At 43.2% G+C, this 25688-nt stretch overlaps 2 protein-coding genes across 3 annotated transcripts in view; one reads left to right on the top strand and one right to left on the bottom strand.

The window, feature by feature from the left end:
• C6H15orf48 (chromosome 6 C15orf48 homolog) overlaps window positions 1–25688 on the top strand; it is a 113544-nt gene that overhangs the window by 38007 nt on the left and 49849 nt on the right. For both annotated transcript variants that reach the window (XM_012929023.3, XM_004578112.4), the window contains 2 exons: window positions 16845–16982; window positions 23749–24028. The gene's annotated coding sequence lies outside the window, so the exon portion shown is untranslated. The remainder of the gene's footprint in view (window positions 1–16844; window positions 16983–23748; window positions 24029–25688) is intronic.
• SLC30A4 (solute carrier family 30 member 4) lies at window positions 1643–20272 on the bottom strand. The gene is made up of 8 exons (XM_058665909.1): window positions 20083–20272; window positions 19438–19946; window positions 14041–14187; window positions 9453–9606; window positions 7878–8082; window positions 5557–5662; window positions 4662–4796; window positions 1643–3595 (listed from the first exon to the last, which is right to left on the bottom strand). Exons 2-8 carry the CDS (start codon window positions 19826–19828, stop codon window positions 3441–3443), a joined length of 1293 nt encoding a protein of 430 aa, XP_058521892.1. The 5' UTR covers window positions 19829–19946; window positions 20083–20272; the 3' UTR covers window positions 1643–3440.

The raw sequence follows: 25688 nt of genomic DNA, 5'->3' as shown, positions 1-25688 counted from the left end.
CTGGTGGGCATCTGTGACCTATTCCCAAGTCCTGGCCAACAAGATTCACATGGCTGATCTGGAGTTAGGGTCTACAAATGGTACGTCAGCTACAAAGACAATATGCTTCATCCGTTGTTGGAAGGGAAGACAGCTCCCTTCACCCCAGTGGTAAGGTATCACATTCATTTATGACTGATGCCCATGAGCTAAGTTTGGTTCTGTGAAGTAATCTTATATTGGGGAGCACATTTTGTAATATAAAATGCACTATTTACTAGGTAACCAACAGTAAAATTTCCTAAAGGCCGTTTTACTCCTTACATTGAACCAATTAATACAAATGTATGAGAAATATTTAGTGACCAGTGTTTGTTTCAGAATTGAATGATTATCTCTACCGAGGCTGCGAGTGTAGCTGTTTGAGACAGGACCGAGTGTTCATTAGCAATGACCCTCTCCTGTGGTTGCACAGTGGAGACTGATTCTGTCCCAATGACTCGATGTGGTTTAGTGTGCAGCGGAAATGTGGAACACTCAGCTGTCAAGAAAAGGCTCTTTCCCATGGGAAGCACACTTCTAAGCAGTGTTTTGTCTCTGAAAGACAGCCTTCCCTCATGTTAAAAATGAGAGAAAAGCTCATGGACCTGGACTTGGCCACAGCTATTCTGGGAAAGCTCTACTGAAGACAGATACTGTCAGCTGGAACACTGGCTGAGAAAAAAGGACACTGAGCCTCAGAAGCGTGGGGAGCTTCCGGGAATGGAAAGAAAATGGTAAAATAAGGAATCCAGTGATTTGGCAAATGATGCTGTATGTAATGTAGGAATTATAGGAGCTTCTAGTTCTGCATAGCAAAGTTTTCCAAAATAGGCTCCATTAAACTATGTTCCCATCACATTTCTAAGGCAGGATGACGTTCGTGAAACAGTGGGTCTTTTCCTGAAGCAAATCAAGAGGCTACATATGATACTGTATCCAAAGAACTGATTATGTCCAAATATTAAGATATATCATAATGAAGAACTGAAATGTTGCAATTTTGCTGTTCCACTGCAAAATTAATCATGCTGTGTGTTTGTCCCACTCAAACCCTGGCTCTTCCAAGGCAGCAGGGAGGTTTCTGGGCACTCCACTGAGGTGTAACAAACAACAGGTGAAGGGAGATCAAATGCTCTTTGTCAGAGGTATGCAGTCCCTGGTCTTAGTTATTATTATTAGTGTTCTTCTCTGCGAGTCTGGTCAAGATTTATTTTAAAAAATCTGTCAATTCTCAAATCTTGTAGGTCCAGGAAAGTACAAATACAAAATCTGTAGTTCCTGATACAAAAGCAAAGCACAGGAAACCTCATGTGAGCCTCACTTGAAGCACAACACGGTAATTATGACTTACAAAAGTTTTCAGCATTTTTGTATTTTATAAAAGGATCCTTTTCAATCCTCAAATGGATTTTAGATTGTTTTTGTCAAGTAACTTTTTGAGGAACAGTTCAATATGAAAATCATAAGTCTGACTTTATGATACAGGAAAAACTGACAAGTTATACACTCAGTAGATATGGGAAAATCATTAGTAAGAATGCGTTTTTCCGTGTTACTAGATACTCAAAGTCCATAAATGCTCACATGTTAACTGAATTTATTTTTAGTTGTCTTTTATATGAGTTGTCTTTCATATGAGTTGCCTTTTATATGAGCATTTTGATTGAAAGTTTATATTCTCCTGAAATTTTTTAGAGAAATCCAAATAATTATTTTAATTAGATTCACACTAAGAATCCTATGGAGTGAGTGTTCATCGTATTCAGTTAGGTACCACCAACTGTTTAGCTGATACCATCCACTTCTCAAAATCCTAGGTAAAATCTTGGGATCTCCAGGCTTGTTAGGCTTACTTGCAGTACAGTACTTGGTCAGAAGATGGAATCTCCTTTCCTCATTTATATTACAAGTCATCAGTGATGATTACCTGGGACTTCACTCCACACCTTACACTGTAGAAGTCATTGTTACCCTACCCTAGTTCCCAGCAGAGCACAGGAACCATAGCCACTCTTGTTACAGGAAATTGCTTCTACTCAAAGGGGCCTTGTGGGAACAAAGGTAATCTCCAAACCAGTGGCTGGCTACACAGTGAAACATGAATATTCCCAACTGCTTCCTTAGCACAACCATTACCAATTAGGTTTTCCGTTCAGAAACCCCTAGGCTTAGCCTCCCTACAGAAGATTTAGTATCCACTTAGATTCCAGAGATTTAAAACACACATACACAATGGTCCCCCCCCTCAAAAGTTCTGTTTGGTTTTCCCAAAATAAGATCTCTTCCCACCACCTCTGCACATTTCTACTGTTGTATTATTGGAAAACCTCAAAATTATTTCTTAACTTTGGTTCCTGGAGTCCAGGGAGAGTCTTAACTCACACAGTAAACCAGAAGCTTTCTCTGGAGTAATGTGATTGGTCTGTATGTGAGAGATGGGTTATTACAGTTGAACCTTGGCCCACAGTTTCGTGCTTACACACGTTTGCTTGGAGGGGTAGTCCTGGTACTAAAGCAGCTCTGTCAAGTGTTGGCAGCTCTTAAAGGGACAGAGGATCACCGTGTCCTTTTGCTGTCTTTCTCCTGCTGTGCCTAAGACAGTTCCACGAATTAAAGCAATTTGGGAAAGACAAATCTGAAATGCCACACCCCATCCTTATTCTTCTGTTTTAAATCATCATCTAGTAATTTGAGTTAAGACTAACTTCTGCCATTCAGAACACTGAAAATATTTCCTAGATAATTTAATGACAGTGACCACAATTATGGGAAGATTTGGCTCTTGTAAGATTTACAAATAATTAGACATTACCTGTCAGAGTCAAAACCCTGTTATAGTTGGAAAAAGTTGTCTATAAAGTATAACAGTAACATTCAGACTTACTTGGGAAATAAAACATTTCTAAAATATTTAGGAATGCATGCTCATTCCACTTTCTGGATAATTTCTAGTAATTTCTGAAATCTGTTGAGAAGTAATCTGTGTAAAAAGAGAGCAGCAATTCTAGAAGCTGGGTGTCAAGATTACATAATTTTAAAAAATTCAGTTTTCCAGCACTGGCTTGATATATATAAAAGTATTTTTAAATGCAAATACTGAATGCTTGATGCTTCCTTTAAGACATGTACTCTTGAATTGATGAAGCAGGATCTCGGATTGTCTTCTGTGAGGTATCTATAGAGTCACGTCTCATTCTGTAAACAGTGTTTTGGAAACATCTTCATCTGAAAATCACCAAGTCTCGATTTACCAGAAGCAAAGACTGGCACTGTTAAGCTGGAGTGATTGTTTTGAGAGACTAGTACTTGATATGGAAAGAGCTGTCAGGGACTCCACATTCTCATCTACGTTTGCATTTATTGCTCGCCAGTCTGTGATTGCAGGATAAATAAGGCAGTAGACCCCCAAATAAGGACAGTTAGGGACTGGCACTCTGACAGTTTGCGCAAGTTCTGTCCACTTCTTGCCTGTAACTCTGAAGCTGAATGGTACATTTATACATGCCAAACGTGTTCAGCAACAAATGCTTTGCCTTGGACTGTACTTCCTCCCATTTAGATGAACTTCCAGGAACTGTAATGTCAAGAAAACATCATTACTGTTCATTGTAACACACACCAGGGAATAACATATGGGGAAAAAACAACCTTACTAGATGGCGAGCGTACTTTGATTAATCTGGTTTCTATCCTCTCCAAGTTGTTCTGTTAGACAAGTATAAAGGATCTTCAAAAAGTGGAAAATGTATATTATGAGACAACTATGAATGAATGGATTATATATTTTTTGCAACAAAATAGGTTTATCTTTTTTCTTTTAAAGATTTATTTTTACTGGAAAGTCGGATATACAGAGAGGAGAGACAAAAAGATTCTCTGCCTGCTGCTCACTCCCCAAGTGGCCATAATGGCTGGAGCTTAGCGGATCTGAAGCCAGGAGCCAGGAGCTTCTTCTGGGTCTCCCACACGGGTGCAGGGCCCCAAGGCTTTGGGCCGTCCCAACTGCCCTGCCAGACTACAGGCAGGGAGCTGAATGGGAAGTGGGTAGGGCAGCTGGGACTGAACCGGTATCCAGATGGGATCCCGGTGCGTGCAAGGCAAGGACTTTAGCTACTAGGTTACCGCACTGGGCCCAAATTTATCTTTTAATTCCATTTTCCCATAAACTTTTGGAGATGTCTGCTTGCATGTCACTTTAATTCCCAAATGGTTTCTCATTTTCCAATCTCTGCTGTCCATCCCCAGGCAAAGAGCAGACATCAGTGATAAGCCTGGCATTCACTTTCAAAATAAACTACATGCGTGTGTTATTTTGATAAAAAAGAAAAAGCATCAATGTGTGAAATAAAAATCAATCAAAAAATACAGAGAATTCTGGCTTTTCTTAAACGGAATGGAACATGAGAAGTATATACTAATGCCTTTAATTTGAAAGTGAGTATCAATTTGTAATGTCTCATCTCAAAGAGTCAGAAATGACAATTGCACTATACATAGTGCCCTGAAATCCACTTTTTGAAGAGCCTCCCCGCACCCTTAAAACAAACTTTTCTGCATAAAAGTCTTCTTAATGATAAGCAAATGTCGTTCTTAAGGTGGATCCCCTAATCCCACACCTGTATTTACCCTCAGCAACGTACTTAGCTGCATGTGAACGATGGCAGTAGATTTTCCTGAAGTGAGAGACCAGATGTTTAAATCATCCACTGAATACACATCTTCTATTTTCATCAAAGCGTCTTTGATACAATCTATGTTCAAGTGGCTGGGTACTCCTATTGGTTCACAATGAAAACTTAAATAAGTCAAGTTTATTTTGGACAAAAAAGTTTTACATAAAAAAGCCGCAGACATTTTTTTTTTCAAAGAAAACAAGTGAATTTTTAAAATTTAGCTTTAAAATATCTAACATGGAGAATAATACACAAGAAGTGAATAATACTGTTTTAAAAAGTCATTCTCATTAAAAAGAATGTCATTCAAAACAGAATACTTTAATAGTTAATTTAGGATAGGCTTAAAATAGAGAAAAGAGAGAAAAAGAGAGAGAAACGTCCAGTGAAGATAAGCCTGCTGCTGAGAACGTAACATCAGTAAGTGACGGATGTTGTAGACAAAGCAAGGAGGCAAGTTCAAGGGGAATTAAAAGGAATGAACACACGAGGCCTCACTGCATTAAGGATCAACTGCACTGTTGTTCTAGCTTTACAGTTCATCACCAGCAGGACTTTAACCGAAGAGTTTGTTTTCTTTGTTTTCATCTCTCTGAGTCTGGGTTTCCTTATTTGTAAATGTGTCCAGCTGACCTCACTGCGCACTTGGCCTACTTGGCTTAGCTTTTAAAAGGTCAAAGGGGAGATGGACAGGAGAGGGTGCAGACCCGTCTGTGTTATGTGCACATGAGACAGCGGTATGTGGCATGGTAAGTCCCAGTACAAAGCAGAAGTCATGGCTCCCACCCATACGGACCTCTCTGATGCCAAATGTGCACTACAAGATGATGAACCCATAGAGGGGATACTAATGAGTTCTTACCTTCCAATATTATAACTATTGTGTCCCATACGATGCGAAATGTTGTAAAAGCCACAAGTAATGAAAATACATAAGTACAGATGGGATCAGCAATCTTGTATTCCGGCTAAAATGTAACAGATCAAAGTTTTATGATGAAGTACAGACAGATGTAACGGAAACAATAAAGCAAGGGCAGGGAATATCCGGCCTGAGGGTCAGACAAGGTCTGCAGAATCATTTGGTCAGGTCCTGCTAAGGCAACCCGTCAGGGCTTTAAATGCAGCACATTTACAGTGAGCTAATTTTTAAGTTTTTTTTTTTTTTTTTTTAAATTTTTAAGTTTTAACTTGCCTGTGATTGATGCTATAAAATTCCAAATGGTCCTTGGCAGGTTTCCACCCCTACTACGAAGCAAAACAGCACCAATGGCTCCTGTTCTTTAGCATTCTTCTTTTTTTAAAGATTTATTTTATTTTGAAAGTGAGCTATACAGAGGGGAAGATCTTCCGTCCGATGCTTCACCCTCTAAGTGGCCACCAACGGCTGGAGCTGAGCTGATCTGAAGCCAGGATCCATGAGCCTCTTCCAGGTCTCCCACACAGGTGTAGGGTCCAAAGGCTTTAAGCCATCCTTTACTGCTTTCCCAGGCCACAAGCAGGGAGCTGGATGGGAAGCGGCGCCACTGGGATTATAACTGGAGCCCATATGGGATCCTGGTGCATGCAAGGCTAGGACTTTAGCTGCTAGGCTACCATGTTGGGCCCACAATGTCCAGGTTTTAAAGGCATCCTCCAGTGCTGCTAAAGAATGCCAAAGAAGGGCCCGGCGTGCTAGCCTATCAGCTAAATTCCTCACCTTGCACGTTCCAGGATCCCATGTGGGCGCTGGTTCTAATTCTGGCAGTCCTACTTCCCATACAGCTCCCTGCTTGTGGCCTGGGAAAGCAGCTGAAGATGGCCCAAAGCCTTGGGATCCTGCACCCATGTGGGAGATCCAGAAGAGGCTCCTGGCTCCTGGCTTTGGATAGGCTCAGCTCCAGCCGTTGCGGCCACTTGGGGAGTGAACCATCGGACAGAAGATCTTCCTCTCTGTCTTTCCTCCTCTCCTGTATAATCTAACTTTCCAATAAAAATAAATCTTTAAAAAATACTTGAACATTGTAACCAAAAAAAAAAAAACAAAAAAACATTGTCATTCTTTCCTGGTTGTTTAAATGACTTTACTCAAGGAATCGATTTCTAGACATTTAATCACTTGTCCTATTGTTCTCTCTGTGCTTTCACTAAACTCTTTTTGCTCGTTCAACATCAAAACACTATGTGTGGTGTAGTGGGCTAAGCCCCTGCTTATCATGCGGCAATCCCATGTGGGCATGGGTTTTAGTCTCCAGCTGCTTTCTCTTCTGACCCAGCTTCCTGCTGCTGTGCCTGGGACAGCAGTGGAAGACGGCCCCAGTGCTTGGGGCTCTGCACCCATGTGGGGGAGCTGGAAACTGAGCTGCTGGTTTAGGCTTGGTGCAGCCCCAGTCACCGCAGCCTCTGGGGAGCGAGCCAGAAGATGAAAGACTGACTGACTCTGCCACTCTGCCTTTCAAACAAATAAAATAAATCTTAAAGAATAAAATCAGCAACACACACAACTAACACAGCAAATAAGACTATAAACAAGATCTCTGAGTTTTTAGTACAGTGTACATCTCATTACTTAGCTCGGCGACAAGGCTGACAGTTGAGTTTTTCAGTGAAGGCACTACCAAAACCAAGTAGAGATAAGTTATCTGGTGAGGTGGTACCATCGTGTTTACTTTTAACAAGTGTTCATCACGCTTGAAATGGCGAGATTGGCAGCAATTTCAGAAATGTTGAACTATCAAAACCACTTGAGCAGGACCCTTGGAGCATGCCCCACATCAGCGACCTTGGACTGGGGGGAAACTGGATGGGGCTTCTCCCTTTACCTCCCCATTTACCCCTGATACAGAAAAAAAAGGCAATAATGTGGAAACAATAGTCTTACCCACTTTCCTGCAGCCTTTAACCCTTTGTGCCCTAATCAACTATGTATAGATTGTCAAAAATAAAGAAAATTTTAAAAAATACAAAAAACAAACAAAAAACAAAAGTGTTACTATACCAATAACTAATTAAGTTTACACAAATATAAAATGAATAGGACTGGCATTGGAGCTCAGTATACTGGTAAGAGTCAGCTCTGGTTTTAATGTGCAAAATGAACAGAACTGTCATCAAAGTTCAGTATATTGATAAAAGATAGTCAGCTTTAGTTTTAGTGTTGAAATTAAATCCATTTTAAAATAGAAAAATCAGCCATCATATTACCTTGAATCGTATGATGTATGCAGCTATCAGCACGCCAACACTCTGTACCAGATCTCCCAAGGCATGTACAAATGCAGCTCTCACTGCCAGGCTGTCCTGCCCGTGGCTGTGTCTACCAGGCCCTGCGCTAGGAGAGCTGGAAGGCAGCGTGTGGGCGTGGGAGTGCGAGTGATGATGGCCGGATTGATTCAACAGAAACCCCATTCTGTTAAAAACAAAAGAAAATATTGTTTTTCCCAATATTATAGACAAAAATGTTACTAGCAGACACTGATGAGGCAACATCAAAGTCATTTATTTAACAAGAACTTGAGCACCCATTAGTATTCTGTGGTAGATGCTGGCTTCAAAACAGTAAGACATACCTACCCCTACTTGCACAGAGCTATGTTCATGTAGAGACAGTGAGGAGCAAACAAATACGCAGTGTATAGAGAGCCCGTGTGAATGTAAGCAGCACAAGAAGGTGCAGAATGATGGGAAGAGTGCTCAGAGAAGGTCACACACGAGTGTGCTGGCCGAGTGCTCCAGGCGGAAGAATCAGGGCCAAGGCCATAGGGGGAATGCACTCCAAATGTTTGAGAAAAAAGACAGCCATTGTGGCCAAAACTAAATAAGCAAAGGTGCTCGGAGGGGACTTGGAAAGGTACATGGACAGGGTCTTATAGAAAGGCTATCGCAAGGCTTTTTCATTTTATTCTAGATATGAACAGAAGCCACTTTGGGTAGGACCACCAACTGATTTGTGCCTTGGTTTTACGGGAACACCATGTTCATGTGTTTTCACCCGAGGCTGGCTGCCTTCGTTCTTCCACAGCAGAGGTGAGTAACTGAGAAGCTGTGGTTCACACAGCATAACACACTTCCCATCTAGGCCTTTACAGGAAAAGTCTGCTGGCACCTGCCCTAAATGATAAAGTATACAAGTAAAATTGGAAGCTTTTAGGGAGAAGGACAGTTTAAAAAAATCTAGTTAACATTGTGTATTCCGGGCCCGGCGGCGTGGCCTAGTGGCTAAAGTCCTCACCTTGAAAGCCCCGGGGTCCCATATGGGCGCCGGTTCTAATCCCGGCAGCTCCACTTCCCATCCAGCTCCCTGCTTGTGGCCTGGGAAAGCAGTCGAGGACGGCCCAAAGCTTTGGGACCCTGCACCCGCGTGGGAGACCCGGAAGAGGTTCCAGGTTCCCGGCATCGGATCGGCGCGCACCGGCCTGTTGCGGCTCACTTGGGGAGTGAATCATCGGATGGAAGATCTTCCTCTCTGTCTCTCCTCCTCTCTGTATATCTGACTTTGTAATAAAATAAATAAATCTTTAAAAAAAAACAAAAAAAACAAAAACATTGTGTATTCCAAAAATCAAACAACAACAATCTTTGTCGTATTTAATTCTTGATTCTTAGTAAAATTCCAGTGTATCTCAGCAAACAAGGACCTCAGAATGCTCAAATGTTTTCATAAGGAAGATTAATGTACTATGTAAATTAAAAATATTAAAGTATCACTTTACATCACTGAATGCATCTACAATAAGATCACAGTACTTAAAAGATTACCACGAAAAACACAGAACTTACATTATATTAACTGCAACTCCAATAGCTGCGGTGATGAGCATTATATCTCCATTTATCTCATAGTTCATGTGGATAGTTCTTTGCACAGCTTCATATAAGAGGAATCCCATTAGTATATACACCAACAACACGCTAATCATAGCCGACAAAACCTCTAGGGGAAAAATATAAAATATATGTATGTATATATTCAGCACAGTTAAACTAACTAGATATAAACACTATCACTTTGTCACATAACTCAAGGCCTTGGACCAACGTCAGCTGCTGGAAGGGAAGTGGAGCAGCTGGGACACGAACCAGCACCCATATGGGATCTTGGCAGTTTTAAGGCAAGGACTGAGCCATTGAGCCATCATGCCAGGTCCCCATATCACTTTTCTTATTTTAAAAAGTGATAAGCAGCTTGACTGATTTTGACCTTCACTGACTGACTCCTATAGCTCTCCACCCTTACATATCACCTGATGGTCATAGTATGTCCATTTACAGATCATATACAAGCTAAAATCAGTGGAAAACCTGGAAAAAAAATCTTTACTACACAAGAACACTGCATTTCCCAGTATTAAAAAGAACAAAATAAAGTGAAAAAGAAAAACTGACAAAACCCATAAATAGTTCAGAAATGGCAAACTTTCAAAATCAATGATAATGAACGAAAAAATTTGACTAAGAGTCCTTTTTTGTTCTGGTAAGCTGGAAAAAACTGAAAAAAAAAAAAAGTCTGACAACAGCCAGACTTAAGCAACTGTTTATGGTTAACAATCTAATAAAGACTGAAACAGTCTGAATTTCCCATATAAAGGCTATTAAAATATAGCCAATATACACATCTCTCCCCAAGATGCTAGTCATGGAGTCATGGTACTTGGTGGAACTCAAGGATCCCAACTGCTCCGGCTTACAGCTTTGTTCTCCAGACTTTTGGTGTCTTTGCCATGTCTGAATCCTCCTCAAGAATTTTCCCTATTCTATTCAATTTCTTTCTAGAAGAAATATTTAATGTTTTCAATTAGGGAACATGTAGCCTGCTTGAGTGGAGATGGAGGTGAGAGGGGAGGTATATAAACCTAGAAGAGATGTCAGGTGAGCAAAAGCAGGGAGGTATGGGCCCCGGGGAAGCCACTGGAAACAGCTTACCATCTATGTTCAGTATCCTATTTTACCCTGTTTCTAGTTCCAGTACTCACTTCTACTTAACTCTATCCCTGAATTTTCTTAGGAAATCTGCTAGGATGGTTCAGTTTCTGGTTCAGAGTATATCCTAGGCTGTAGCTTCGTTTAGTCAACCCATTCCTATCCACTTTCCAGCTTGTAGAAATTTGTTTATTGATGACCAACTCAACTGGCTCTTTTGTTTTGGTGCTTCTATGCTTTTATTTTAATGAATTATCAGAGAGACAGGAGTCAAATGCTGATATCTTTTTTTTTATAGTATAGTCTTTTTTTTAAAAAGATTTATTCATTTTATTACAGCCAGATATACACAGAGGAGGAGAGACAGAGAGGAAGATCTTCCATCCGATGATTCACTCCCCAAGTGAGCTGCAACGGGCCGATGCGCGCCGATCCGAAGCTGGGAACCTGGAACCTCTTCCGGGTCTCCCACGTGGGTGCAGGGTCCCAATGCATTGGGCCGTCCTCGACTGCTTTCCCAGGCCACAAGCAGGGAGCTGGATAGGAAGTGAGCTGCCGGGATTAGAACCGGCGCCCATATGGGATCCCGGGGCTTTCAAGGCGAGGACTTTAGCCGTTAGGCCACGCCGCCGGGCCCACAAATGCTGATATCTTGTCTACCACATTGGAACTCAGTATTTTTAAGGGGAGACAGATTGGACTTTCTACAGTATTAGTTCTGTATTTTTTCCTCAACTTTACTTAGTGCTTACTATTTATGAAGGAACAAAATGACATGTATAAAACAGAGTATTTCTTTGACAGGCAATAGGATTTGATGTTTATAGGTGTTTACTACACTTGTATATCTAGTCCTTTGCATTGTTATCACATGTTTCTGGAGGAGAGTTGTTTTTAGTAGAGTTCCAAGGGGTTTGTAATGTGAAAGAGGTTAAGACCCATAGTACTCAAATGCTTTTCCTCAAGTAGAGTTACAAGTTAAAAATTACCTAATACATGATATTTTTAGGTTTTAAATCTTAAACTGTAGGTATTTAAATCACAAAAAAATAACATTTGAAAATATTTTAAGGGTCTGGTGTGGTAGCCTAGTGGCTAATGTTCTCACCTTCCATGTGCCAGGATCCTTAATGTATGCCAGTTCATGTCCCGGCTGCCCCACTTCCCATCCAGCTCCCTCCTTGTGGCCTGGGAGAGCAGTCAAGAATGGCCCAAAGTCTTGGGGACCCTGCAGCCTGCTTGGGAGACCCGGAAGTAGCTCCAGACTCCTGGTTTTGGATCAGCTCGGCTCTGGCCATTATGGCCACTTGGGGAGTAAATTAGGAGATGGAAGATCTTCCTCTCTGTCTCTCCTCTTTGCATATCTGCCTTTCCAATTTCAATAATCTTTTTTTAAAAAAAGTATTGTTAAGCTGTTTGACAACTTGAAAGCAACTAGTTAGCAAATGACTATATATTATGTCAGAGAGCACTGGAATTTCTTTTAGGAATACATGCATATGCATTTAAAGTAATTTGACAAACAATGGGAAAACCCCACTTAGGGTTTCCACTTTCTTCTTTTTATTTATTTATTTATTTTAGAGATTTAGTTATTTATTTGTATTGGCAAGGCAGATTTACAGAGTGAAGGAGAGAAAGAGACAAAAATTTTTCATCTGCTGGTTCATTCCCCAAGCAGCTGTAATAGTAGATGCTGAGCCAATCTGAAGTCAGGAGCTTCTTCCGCGTTTCCCATGTGGGTGCAGGATCCCAAGGCTTTGGGCCATCCTCGTCTGCTTTCTCAGGCTACAAGCAGGGAGCTGGATGGGAAGTGGAGCAGCCGAGATAAGAACCAGTGCAAATACGGAATCTCGGGCATGCAAGGCAAGGACTTTAGCCATTAGGCTATGGTGCTGGGCTTTCCCTTTCTTTTATAGGAATTCAGAATGATGAGGGGAGGGGTGCCAGTTAACTCTCTTATCAGATGACCTGGATGGACTTGGAACATACATGTACGATGTCACGTTTAACACTAGACCTAGTGTCTAACGAAGAAAACGTGGAAGCTGAGATAAGCTTAGGCTAAAAAGTAACAAAGAAGAGGAACTCACTGATTTATTGGTTAATAGTCATTATTGACATAAAATAAGATTGTCAGATATAACTGGTTCTTTGAGACAGGTGCTGCTAAATGTCAGCTTTTAAATTCTAAACAAGTGACATCTAATCATATGGCACTTCCTATAATAGTTCAGGTGATTATTTTATACATATTTTCAAAACAAGTGAATAAAAACACAGGAACATAATAAACAGATATGTAGGCAGCAATGTATGCTTTTTAAAGTCTTATTTATTTTTATTTGAAAGGCAGATTTTATAGAGACAGAAGAAGAGACAATCTTCCATTGCTGGTTCATTCCCCAAATGGCCCCAACAGCCAGAGCTGAACCAATCTGAGGCTAGGAGCCAGAAGCTTCTTCCTGATCTCCAACATGGAGCATGGGCCCAAGCACTTGGGCCTTCTTCTGCTGCTTTCCCAGTCATAAACAGAGAGCTGGATTGCAAGTACAGCAGTTGGGACACAAACTGGTGCCAATATGGATGCTGACACTTCAGAAAGAGAATTAGCCTATAGGGCCATTGTGCTGACCCCAACAATGTATGATTTTAATTAAACATTAATATCTGTTCAAAATAAGCAAATAATATATGTATACATTCATAGAAGGATGTTGATATAATGAGTGCAATGAGGGTCAGTCACATAGTGTTTGCTCTACATAATAATAATGCTTAAAATCTATGATTTAGTCACATGGGTTGAAAAACCTGAAATGAAAGGCAGAAAGAACCTAGGGGCTGGTGTTGTGGCCCAGTGGGTTAAATTGTTGCCTGTGATGCCAGCATCTGGTATGTGTTGCTTGTGGCCTGGCTACTCTACTTCTGATCCCACTCTCTGCTAATGCACTCAGGAAAGTGGCAGAAAATGGCCCAAGACCGTGGGCCTCTACCACCCATGTGGGAGACCCAGATGAAGATCCTGGATCCTGGCTTCAGCCTGATACAGCCTGAGCTGTTGTGGCCATTTGGGGAATGAATCAGGAGATGGAAGATCTCTGTCTCCCCAACTCTGTCTGTACTCATCTTTCCACATAAATAAATATTAAAGGCAGATGACTGTTCTTGGCTCAATACAGTGAAAGTAAAGTTCTTTCTGATGACATCTTCAGGACATAGGCAGCAATAAACAAAGATTAGTAACCACATAATTTTATATATGTAAACTGCTTCAGTTGGCTGGTCTGAATGTACCTTAGTAGACAGTGAATAAATTTCAACTAATTTATTTTCATTTGCTTTGTCCAAACAATATTTACTGGAAGTATCTCAGTTAATCAGTATTATAGTTCAGTGTGATTGTATGATACAACTTCATAAACTAAAAGAAACTCTAACCACCTACCTAAGCGATGAAATCCAAAGGTGAACCGTTTGGTTGGTGATTTTGAAGATAGCCACAAAGCAAGCAGGGTGAGTATGATGGCACTTAGGTCAGTTAGCATATGAAGCGCATCTGTCATGATTGCTAGGCTATTTGCAATGTATCCACCTTGGAGCAAGAGCAGGGGGAGGAAGGAAGAAATTAAGAAATAAACATAATCAGTCACACCAGAAATACACTATATCCTACAAAAACATGAACTTCCAACATTCTTTATCCTGTTACAATTAAATAAAAGTATTCTGACATTTTACAGAAAAAATGTTAGATATATTTACAATCATCCCTCAGGTTTCACAGGGGATTGCTTTGTAGGAACAGGTGGTACTCTCTGATAACAAAATCTGCAGATGCTCAATTTGCTTACACAGAATGAGGTACTATTTGCTATAACATTATATGTGTCCTCCCATATACTTTAAATATCTCTAGATTACTTACAATAAACCTAATATAATGTGTAAATTCTGTGTACTCATACGCTATATTGTATATATATAGTGGTAAAAACAAAGTCTACATGTTCAACACAGGTGTAGTTTTCCTTGTGAATATTTTCAATCCACTGTTACCTGAATTCATGGACGTGGACTCTATGAATATGGAGGGGTGAATATGTATTTTTCTGACTAAAATAATCTATTTTTATTAATAGGTTCTCCAAGGAATCAATGACCTTAAAAAGTGTTGAGTCACTAAAATGGGGACAAACATACAATATAGATAGATGCTGTCTGTGGCTTTTGCTTAGCCTACTTACACTCATAATATCTAGATATTACAACAAAGCTGTTGAGAAGGTGGGGATTCACTTGATTGAGAAGGCTTAGAAATAGAATTAAACCAATGAACTCCAACAAGGTATGTTACTTGACCCAAAAGATAAAAACTGATTTACTGGGTATGGATAATGATGCCTCCAAATACAAAGACATACAGTGATAATTTAGGACAGAATGGGTTTTGGCATTGATTTTCCAAGTATTGTGTTTTTATAAACACACACAAATACATTTTATATATGTGTATTTATTGATCCATTATGGACAACCAGTTTTACTGGTAAATATTTACTCTTTAAATAGGCTTTTAATACTAGAATATGTTATTACTCAAAGGTTCTGCTGTTTCACCAGGAGACTCTGTTAAGTTACATGCTGCTTGATCCCACTCTCCGAAGTTTCTGATTTAGCAGGTCTGGGATGGAGCCTGAGAATCTACATTCCTCACATGTTCCCTGGTTTTGTTGGTACTTCCGGTCTTGGAATCACACTTTAAGAGTGATGGCTGCGTATGACAGAGCTCCATGATCACAAAAGTGTGCTGGGCTGTGGGTCCTCCTACCTCTGCCTATGAAGAGCCCACAGCTGCAGAAATCTGGGACTTATGGTCTTTCAGTTAAATTCAATTATTCCAGCATGCTTTATATAAATAACATGTTGTATGTATTTCCTCACATTGAAAAAACTGGAGCACATTCATGAAAAATACAGGTCAGTGGTTAACAACGGAGAGCTTTGGAATTTTGAGCAGGCTACTTAACCTCTCTGAACTTTGGCTTATTCACCCATTAAATGAGGACAGTATCTTAAAATACCACTACCCAACAGAATTTTCTGAAATTATCTAGCTATCTGCTGTCTAACAGAGTAGTCACTAGTCACCTGTGATCTGAACATATGAAACATGAGTGAAACTCAGGAACTGAATTAACCCAGTGTTAATCACCTTATATTTTATAACTCACCTATCAGTGACATCACTCCTTCACAGAAGCAATGAGAACATGGACCAAAACTTTTAAGCATTCTGGTTTATAAATGTAGCTTCTATTTAAGAAAAAATGGCTGAATCATGCTAAGAAAAGACAGCTTTATGACATTTTACTCTTCCTATACATACTCCCCATCTCTGTGACAGATCTCTTCCTCCTTGTGGTAAGTTTTTCAAATAAATAAATAAATCTTGGGCCCATTCTTACACCTTCCCACCCATTTTCCAGTTAATTTTAAAGAGGTAAATACCATCAAGTCACACTCCTGTTTAAAATCCTTCCCTGGAGACAAGTGTTTTATGCAGGGATGATACTGGAGTGCCTGGCTCAAGACTGGCCACTCCCCTTTGGATCCAACTTCCTGCTAATGCGTGCTGTGGGAGACGGCAGATAAAAGCTGTGGTGCTTGAGTCAGGTCCACATGAGGGACCTGGACAGTTTCCTTTGGCTACTGGTTTAGCCCTGGACCAGCCTGGCTATTGCAAAAATGTGGGGAATAAAACAGCAGACAGAAATGTATATCTTCCTCTCTGCCTTTCAAATAAAAATGAAAATAAATAAAACTTTTATTGGCTTCACATTGTATTTGGCTAAAAAATTACTGCTTTTTAACATGGCCTATTAGGACCTGCTTGGTTTGGTCCTCCAGCCTCTTTCCCTCCTACTTACAGCATTCCAGCCACACTGAATGCTTTTTAAGATCATTTTAAAGAAGTGAGGATCTACAATCTTTGTACGTTCTGTTCTTTTTGCTTGGAAAACCCCTCCCTTATTTTCTTTGCTTGAATAACTCCTACTATTATTTTTCGATTTAAATGTACCTGGCTCTGCATAAATTGCGCCAGAAGCTATTATGTCTCATAATCTATCTTCTTTTTCTTAATGGCACTTTAACAGAATCTGAATTTGTTAAGGTCTGTCTCCTCTATTTGACTTGAATATTTTAGACAGTACAGATCATAACAGTTATTTTTCTCCATTATATTTTCAGAACTGGCAATAAAGTGCCTGATGTACAGGAAGCACTCATAAAAATATCTGCTGAACAGAAAGAAGAATGGACCTTGTACAAGGTCTCAGAGCAAGTGAGTGACAAACCCAACTTTCAAACCCAAGCCTCTTCTTTCAGGTCTTTGAGTTATTTTTATCAGTCTATACTTCCTACCTAAGGCGCTTTATGAATACATGTTAATATTCTTTTATATGCAATTTAATTCTTTATGACATTCTGAATAATATTGTGAACACCTTTCTCAGGTCCACTCATCTGCATTCTGTAATTTTTTCATGTTTGAAAATAGAGTATCTGAAAAGGCATACTTATTGTGGCTTTCACAAAATGTTTGCCAATTACGAGCTTTCAGAGCTAGCAAGTTAAGACATTTACATCTTAATGATTCCTAGAGTGAACAAATTTGCAGTTAATTTTAAAGGGGGGGGGGCGGCGGCATGGCCTAGCAGCTAAAGTCCTCTCCTTGAAAGCCCCGGGGATCCCATCTGGGCACCGGTTCTAATCCCGGCAGCTCCACTTCCCATCCAGCTCCCTGCTTGTGGCCTGGGAAAGCAGTCGAGGATGGCCCAATGCATTGGGACCCTGCACCCACGTGGGAGACCTGGAAGAAGTTCCTGGCTCCTGATTTTGGATCAATACAGCACCGGCCATTGCGGCTCACTTGGGGAGTAAAGCAATGGATGGAAGATTTTCCTCTCTGTCTCTCCTCCTCTCTGTGTATCTGACTTTGCAATAAAAATAAATAAATCTTAAAAAAAAAAAAAAAGAGGGACCAGTCAGCGTGACAGCCTTGAGGGCAGGAAACAGCTCTGTGCTTTGTGGGATGTGAGAGATCAGTACAGCTGAGTGAGTAAGTGCTGGGGAGGAGTGGTCTGAAATGAGGTCGTAGAAGCATATTAACTTCTCATCGGCTCATGAAGAGACAACATGGGACGCTAACTCCCGGTGTCACTAAGAGAAGTCCACTCAGTCCAGGAGCTCTGCGTCCACCAAGTCAACTGCGGAGTGAAAATGTTCAGACAACAGTCTCCATCTCTACTCAACATGTACTTTCCCTCTTGTCACTATTCTCTAACAAAATAACAACTATTTGCACAGCATGTACATGGTGTTAGATATTACAACTAATCCAGAGACTACCTAGAGGCTATGGGAGGATGTGTCTAGAGAATATGGAAATATCTACATCGTTTTATGTAAGGGATTTAGATTTTGCTGTCTGCAAGGGTCCTGGAACTCCTCTCCCAGATTCTAGGGGGTGGCAGCACTAACATGACTGTGAAAATATCCTCTAAATGAAGAATGCAGCTTAAAGTGAGAATGTGGTTATTTGCAATAATTTAAAAAATCTAATTCATAAAATTCCAGGGGAGCCCTTTGGCTCATTTCAGATTTTATTACTAAAAAAAAAAAAAAAAACCTTCTCAGGTTTTCAGCATTTGTGAATCTCTTGACTATAACCACAAAAGGGAATGCTGTAAGAGGCCATTTAAATCACATGTGGGCAGCTCCCTGCTTGTGGCCTGGGAAAGCAGTTGAGGACAGCCCAAAGTTTTGGGACACTGCACCTGCGTGGGAGACCCAGAAGAGGTTCCTGGTTCCCGGCTTCGGATTGGGGCAGCACCAGCCGTTGCGGTCACTTGGGGAGTGAACCAATGGACGGAAGATCTTCCTCTCTGTCTCTCCTCTCTGTATATCTGACTTTGTAATAAAAAGAAGTAAATCTTTAAAAAAAAAAATCACATGTGGGTTAAAAAGGAGCCCAGGAGACTGGGGCTGTAATGTGGCTCCTGCAACCACCCAAGTGGCATTTAACCTCCCTGGGCTGTCAAAATCCCTGTGTGTGAAAATGTAGGGGATTAATCTGTTCAGTCAGCCACCGTCATGCTTTATGATCCTGTGCTGTTAGAACCATAGAGGAGGCCAGCGTGGCAGCTCAACTGACTAATCCATGACCTGCACACACCAGGATCCCATATGGACGCCGGTTCATGTACTGGCTATTCCATATCCCCTCCAGCTGCCTGCTTATGGCCTGGGAAAGGCCCATGATGACCCAATGCCTTGGGACCCTGCACCCATGTGAGAGACCCAAAGAGCTGCTGGCTTCGGATCAGCTCGGGTCTGCCAATGTCACCATTTGGGGAGTAACCAGCAGACGGAAGATCTGTCTCTCTGTCAATCTGCCTTTCCAATAAAAACAATGCATCTTTTTTTAAAAAAAATCTATTATTTTAAATGCTGCAAAAAACAGTCATGTCTTATCAGAATATCTTAAACAGGAAAAAATAGCATGGCACACAACACAGATCACCTCCTTGACAGTAAACGCCACAGTGTTGGAAAAACTAGGAGCCAGAGCCAAAGGTATCCCGGGAAGTTTTATGTTGTGCTTAGACTGAGCTGCACTTTGGAATCCCGTGGCCCTGTCACATCCCGGGATCAGTATCTCGATAAACAACCAACTGTCCTAGAGGAAAGTTTCCACCTCAACCCCAGGTGTGTAACCACCGCTTGACAAAGACTCTGCAGGACAGGGCAAACGGCAAAGTGAGTTGGCCACACAACTCACCTATAAGTTCTCCAATCATGAAAAGCAAGTACAGAACGGCAGCAATGGTCAACCTGGTTTTCACCTTTCTCTGCCTCAGGAACTCCCTCTGCTTGCTGCAGTTGTCACAGGGGTCCACCTTCAAGCTCAGCTGACTGTTGCTCAGAGCTAAGTCCTGGTCCAATAAGGAATCGTCGTCGGCCTGGAGGGCCGGCTGCGCCCCGTTAGCAGGCCTTTCCTGGGTTTCGGGATCGTCGTCGGCTACCACCACACGAAGTTTGTTAAACCGAGCTAGCCCGTCGTCCGCCACCTCCTCCGAGAAGTCAAAGGCGCTGGTGTCATTTAAAAACAGCGGCGCATCATCCTTCCTCAGCAGGGATTTGAGGCGCTGCCACGCGCCCGAGCCGGCCATGGCAGAGGCTGAGCGGCCGCGGCGCGGAACGGCTCGCTCGGTGCAGGCGGCCGGCCGGCGGCCCCTACTTCACCGGAGCGCCAGTTGCCGGGGCCGGTGCCGCGCGTCCCTCCCCATCCTGCGGAAAACGAAAACACGTTACGCATGAAAGGCGCCCCAACGCCGCTGCCCACAAGTTCCGAAGCGGCGGTCGGCGGGGCCGCTCGGCCGACCCACAGGCGCCGCCGGGCTCCGCGAGGGGGCGGCGCGTCTACCTGGGGCGCTGCCGCGGGGCCGCCGCTCATCTCCGCGCCCCCCGCAGGCTCGGCTGGGGGGCTGGTCCGCGCTGCTCCGCCCGGGGCCGCGAGGGGAGCGAGGCCGCACCCGCGCCCGCCACTCCAGGCCGGCTCTCCGGGTCTGACAGGTTCGGGGCCGTGCGCCCGCGGCCGCCGCCTCTCTCCCCGCCCCGCGCGAGGCCGCGCGCGTGCGCCGGGCGAAGCGCGCGAGGGAGGGGTCGGCGCGAGGACACGCAGGCCCGGCGCGCAGGGCAGGGGCGGGCGCGGGGTCGGGGGGCGTCGGGGCGCGCCGCTCGCCTGCTCTGCCCGGGGGCCCCCACAGGCGAAGCGCGAGGCTACCGGGGCGCTCCCACCTCCTCCCGTAAGAACTGCAGTTGGCCGGCTCAGGGCTGCACTGGAGCGGTCCCGCCCGGGGCTGGGCGTGCCCGCCCAGAGTTCCTTCCAGCGAAGGTGGGTCTGAGGAATCTTGAGCTCGGTTCTGAGAAAACAGATAGTGCTTTCCTGGCCAGTTTGGGAAGCCAAGCGACTGTCTCCTTCCTCGTCCCGTTGCTGCGTTTCTGGCAAGTTGACGTGGGATACAAAAACACAGAAATGATAAATATTTGAGGAGATGAACTTGCCCATAAGCCTGATTTCATCTTTATATTTTTGCACATGAATGATCCCACTTGTCTCATATATATACTAATATTGCCTGCCCATGATAAAAATTAAAAACAATTACAAGAGAGTCTTAAAAGTACAGAGTCAGGTCCACTGGAGGGAGTGAGGCTGTTGTCATGGGCAGTTCTGTGTCCTGCGCTACGTTCACTGTGGCTTTTCAGCGAGTACGTGTTGTCCTCTTGTGCTCTGCCAAGTTGCTTTTGCCTCTCAGGTATTCACAGTATGGACTAACCTTGAACGCAGGAAGTCTGTTAGACATGTATCTCTTTGGCCTTTGGCTCTAACAAAACAAAAAGCAAACCCCAAAGGTCATTGAACAGAATTGAGTTATAAATAGTAGTTTTCTGATTTTAAATCTGGAGTTTTATGTATCTGAAAGACAAAACTGCAGAGGGAAAGATCTGTTAACTAGTTCACTTCTCAAATGGCCCCAAGGGAGTGGGGGAAGGGCCAGGAGCCTGGAGCTCCATACTGGTCTCCCACGTGGTGCAGGGGCCCAGGGACTTGGAACATTCTTTCCCAGGCTCATAGGGAGGGAGCTGGATGGCAAGTGCTGCAGCCACAATTTGAACAATGCCCACAATGCCCACATGGTATAAACTCTAATGGCAGAAGGGAATGGCAGTAAGTCACCATACAAAGTCTTATTCCAGGTTTCCTGGATGGGCTTTAGGAGGGTTCACGAGTCCTTAAAACTACGTGCAGACATTTGTGAGTGTGTGTATTTTCTGGGCTAAGTTGCTCAGCTATCGTCATGGTCTCAGATGGTGTTACGAGTCAGGACTAAAAGTGACATTATCAGGGGAACTTGTTGTGGGGTAGGTAGCTAGTTCAGGGTCATGAACTTGAAAGCCACTCCCCTCCACCACCACCACCACCCTCCTGCCCACCTGTGACACTCACCTATCATTGCCTGAAATCTGCAAGCCTCCATAAAGGCGCCAGATTGGGAAGGGCTCCCTGTCGTGGTCTCAGGCTCCCATCGCTCTGGCACTCCTACTCTTGGCCTCCCCAGCACCTGCTTGCTCTCTGGCTTCCCATGGACAGAGTCTGAGCAGAGAAGCCAGGGAAAGGTGAATGTCTGCAGCTTTGTAAGTGTGTTCAGGTTATCCACGGTATGTCGCTTAGGATAACTTATATTGTTCGGGAAGCTGGGACATAGGCCTTTAGTTTAATGAATGGACTTCAGTTGTCAAGGACTTCAGTGGTAATGACCATTGTTCGTCTTGGGGTTTTTATTGACTGGATTGCTATATGGACTTGTGATTAGCAAATTTCTTTTTATTTTTTAAGTATTTTTATTGGAAAGTCAAATATACAGAGAGGAGGAGAGACAGAGAGGAAGATCTTCTGTCCAATGGTTCATTCCCCAAGCAGCTGTAACAGCCGGAACTGAGCCAATCTGAAGCCAGGATCCAGGAGCTCTTCCGGGTCTCCCACGCAGGTGCAGGGTCCCAAGGCTTTGGGCCGTCCTTGACTGCTTTCTCAGGCCACAAGCAGAGACCTGGATGGGAAGCAGAGCCGCCAGGATTGCTGGGATTAGAACTGGCACCCATATGGGACCCTGGAACGTTCAAGGTGAGGATGTTAGCTGCTATGCTATTGCGCCGGGCCCGATTTGCTACTTCTAGTGGGCCCTGTTATCACCAAGCTTGGTTAATACAGACTGCTTAATAAACCCTAAACTTGTCTGGTGTGATCTCGCTCACACTCTGCAGCAAATTGATGGATCAAGGCTCCAGGTTTGATTTACACATGAATTTTGAATTGTAGCAAAGCTAATATACATCCAATGCTAATTAATGCATATAATCTTTTTGTAATGGTCTCTATGTAGTACCAGACTTCAGGTTACAAAAATGATGAGAAAAAGTCTTAGGAACCCAGTCATCTTCTGAAGATTCTGGTGAGGTTTTGGAACTTTGTATGTTGCAAATACAAGAGCATCCCCTTCTTTTGTGTTCCAGGGAAGCTCCTCTTTGCCAGTTTTATTACTGCAGCGCTGGGAGTCTAATTAGGAAGTTTGGGTTAGAGGCTACATGGCTCCAAGACCAGGAAGCAGAAAACTGTTGCTCAGAATATTCAGTAACTGGGTCACAGTTGCCATGGTCAGCTGAAAGGAGAGAGGTCACTAGGGGCTGCTTTCCTAACCCCAAATGTTTTCATCTATTTGGTTTAAGAGTAAGATTTTTTTTTTAATTTTTTTATTACAAAGTCAGATATACAGAGAGGAGGAGAGACAGAGAGGAAGATCCTCCATCCGATGATTCACTCCCCAAGTGAGCCGCAACGGGCCGGTGCGCGCCGATCCGATGCAGGGAACCAGGAACCTCTTCCAGGTCTCCCACGCGGGTGCAGGGTCCCAATGATTGGGCCGTCCTTGACTGCTTTCCCAGGCCACAAGCAGGGAGCTGGATGGGAAGTGGAGCTGCCGGGATTAGAACCGGCGCCCATATGGGATCCCGGGGCATTCAAGGCGAGGACTTTAGCCGCTAGGCCACACCGCCGGGCCCAAGAGTAAGATTTTTAAAAATTACATTTTGTCAAGTTGCTTGGAATTATACTGCTGAGAGATGCCAGTGGATAAATACGCAAATGTTTCTTCTGATAAGATCTCATTGTTAGGGAATTGGAATAGACAGTTGTAGAAAACTTGAGGCAAATGCATGGGTTGTTTTGGGTGCTTACAGCAAGCTTTGTTTGGGAGGGCTGGCACTCTGCTTCCCCTATTGCTTTTCTTGTTAAGTTTCACTAGGTACCTAGAGAAAGTGGAGAGAGGACAGCAGAAACTTGGAGTGCTGGTTTCAAGATTTATCCAGGCGTTGTGTGCTATTCTGTCCATCCAGGGTCGGAGCTTTATCACTCCTCTGTGGAGCTGGCCATGCCTAACGAGTAGTATCCACCCTGTGATCAGGAGAATGTGGAAGAGCTGACTGTGTGATTGAGAAGAGGCATTTCCACTGCCCGTGTTCTTCCTTGCAGGTCACTTGTGCTAAAGGGTAGCCAGCTCCCAGGTGGCTGATGAACTCAAGCAGTTCCATGAAAAGGCCAGTGTGACAAGGGACTCCGGCCTTCTGCCAGCGTCTGTGAGTGAATTATGCTGGGGACCAGCCCTCCTGCTCTGGCTAAGCCTTTAGATGACTGTTGCTTGGGGGATGTTCACTACACCCCCAGGAGGGATTCTGAGCCAGAACTCAGCTATGTTAACTCAGTTGACCCACAGAGACTGCATGAGGAGATAACTGTTCATTGCTTTCCCATGGTAAGTTTTGAGGGTTGTTTGTTACACAGCAACAGATACATAGTACACTATATATCAGATTCTCTCTGTACCAGGAAAGATACATTTTCCCTCCCCTGCACAATCTTATTCCCTGGCTGACCATGGCATGATTTCTATCATTGAGCTTTATAACCAGCTTAATAGACTTCTGAGAACAGCCTTGGAATGTAACTACTATTAGAAACCTTATTTCTGTGTATTCAGTTTTTAAACAATAGACAAATGAACTTCTGAAACATGACCCACTTACAATCTTGATGCTGCTTGTAATTCTGGTGGCTGTTGCTTTAGTATGTCTTTCTTGTATAAAAGACTTTATACTTTATTCCTGTCTGAGAAAATTTCTATGTGGCAGTTTGAACACTCACCAACCATTTAGCCTGTCTCTCAACCAGGTGATGTGTAAGGTACAGATTGTTTAGTTGATAGCAGAGACCTGTCAATTCAGCTGAAAGACACATATCTGGGGGCAGAGAATTGAGAGAGACGCAAAATAGCCCATGTCAAAACTTGGTTTTGGGGTCCAATTATCTCTTGAGGAAAAAATGACGATACTCAAAGTAATACCACAGCTAATATTTACTTAAGACTTGTTTATGTACCAGGGACTATGCAGGAGGTACCTGATTCATCCTTAACATCATGAAAAAGGTAGTGATTAACTTTTTTTTTAAAGATTTTATTATTATTACAAAGTCAGATATACAGAGAGAGGAGGAGAGACAGAGAGGAAGATCTTCCGTCCGTTGAATCACTCCCCAAGTGAGCCGCAACGGGCCGATGTGCGCCGATCCGATGCCGGGAACCAGGAACCTCTTCCAGGTCTCCCACGCGGGTGCAGGGTCCCAATGCTTTGGGCCGTCCTCTCCTGCTTTCCCAGGCCACAAGCAGGGAGCTGGATGGGAAGTGGAGCTGCCGGGATTAGAACCAGCGCCCATATGGGATCTTGAGTGTTCAAGGTGAGGACTTTAGCTGCTAGGCCACGCTGCCGGGCCCAAGTGACTAACTTTTAACATGGGTCTTGGAGTCAGACTGTTTGTGTTTGAATCTACTTACAGTCATATGGTGTCTGGCAATCTATTAGCCTCTTTGTTTGTTTACCTATAAAATAGGGATATAATTATATTACCTATATCATAGGGTTGAGGTAAAGATTAAAGAAAATAATGCATGTGAAGCATGTGAAACTTAGCACACAGCTCCTAGCATGTAGTAAATACTCCACCAAATTCAGTTCTTAGACGTTGACGTTTGGCCTGGTGGACAGATGTCTGTCCCACATCAGAGTCCTGAGGTTCAATTCCTGACTCTGGCTGTAGCTCGTGACTCCCAGCTCCCTGCTCAGGTGCACCCTGGGAAGCAGCAGTGTTGGTTCAATGAATGGGTGCTCACGCAGCCTGGATTGGGCTCCTGGCTTCTGGCAAAGCCATAAGGGTATGTGGGTAGTGAGCCAGCGATCAGATCTAGCTCTCTTATCTCTCAAACTAGCATTTGACACAAGTATTTATTAAAGAAATCGGCTCCTATTTCCTATGTGTAGATGGAGACATGGGATTTCACGGAAGCTAAGCATTTGGCTGGAGCTGTGCAGCCAGCAGAGCAGGAACTCAGTTCCAGATCACTTTAGTTTCAGATCTCA

Source organism: Ochotona princeps, chromosome 6, assembly GCF_030435755.1.
Source record: "Ochotona princeps isolate mOchPri1 chromosome 6, mOchPri1.hap1, whole genome shotgun sequence".
NCBI lineage: Eukaryota > Metazoa > Chordata > Mammalia > Lagomorpha > Ochotonidae > Ochotona > Ochotona princeps.
Note: the sequence above shows the minus strand (reverse complement) of the source record. Positions and strands in the feature narration are given on the sequence as shown.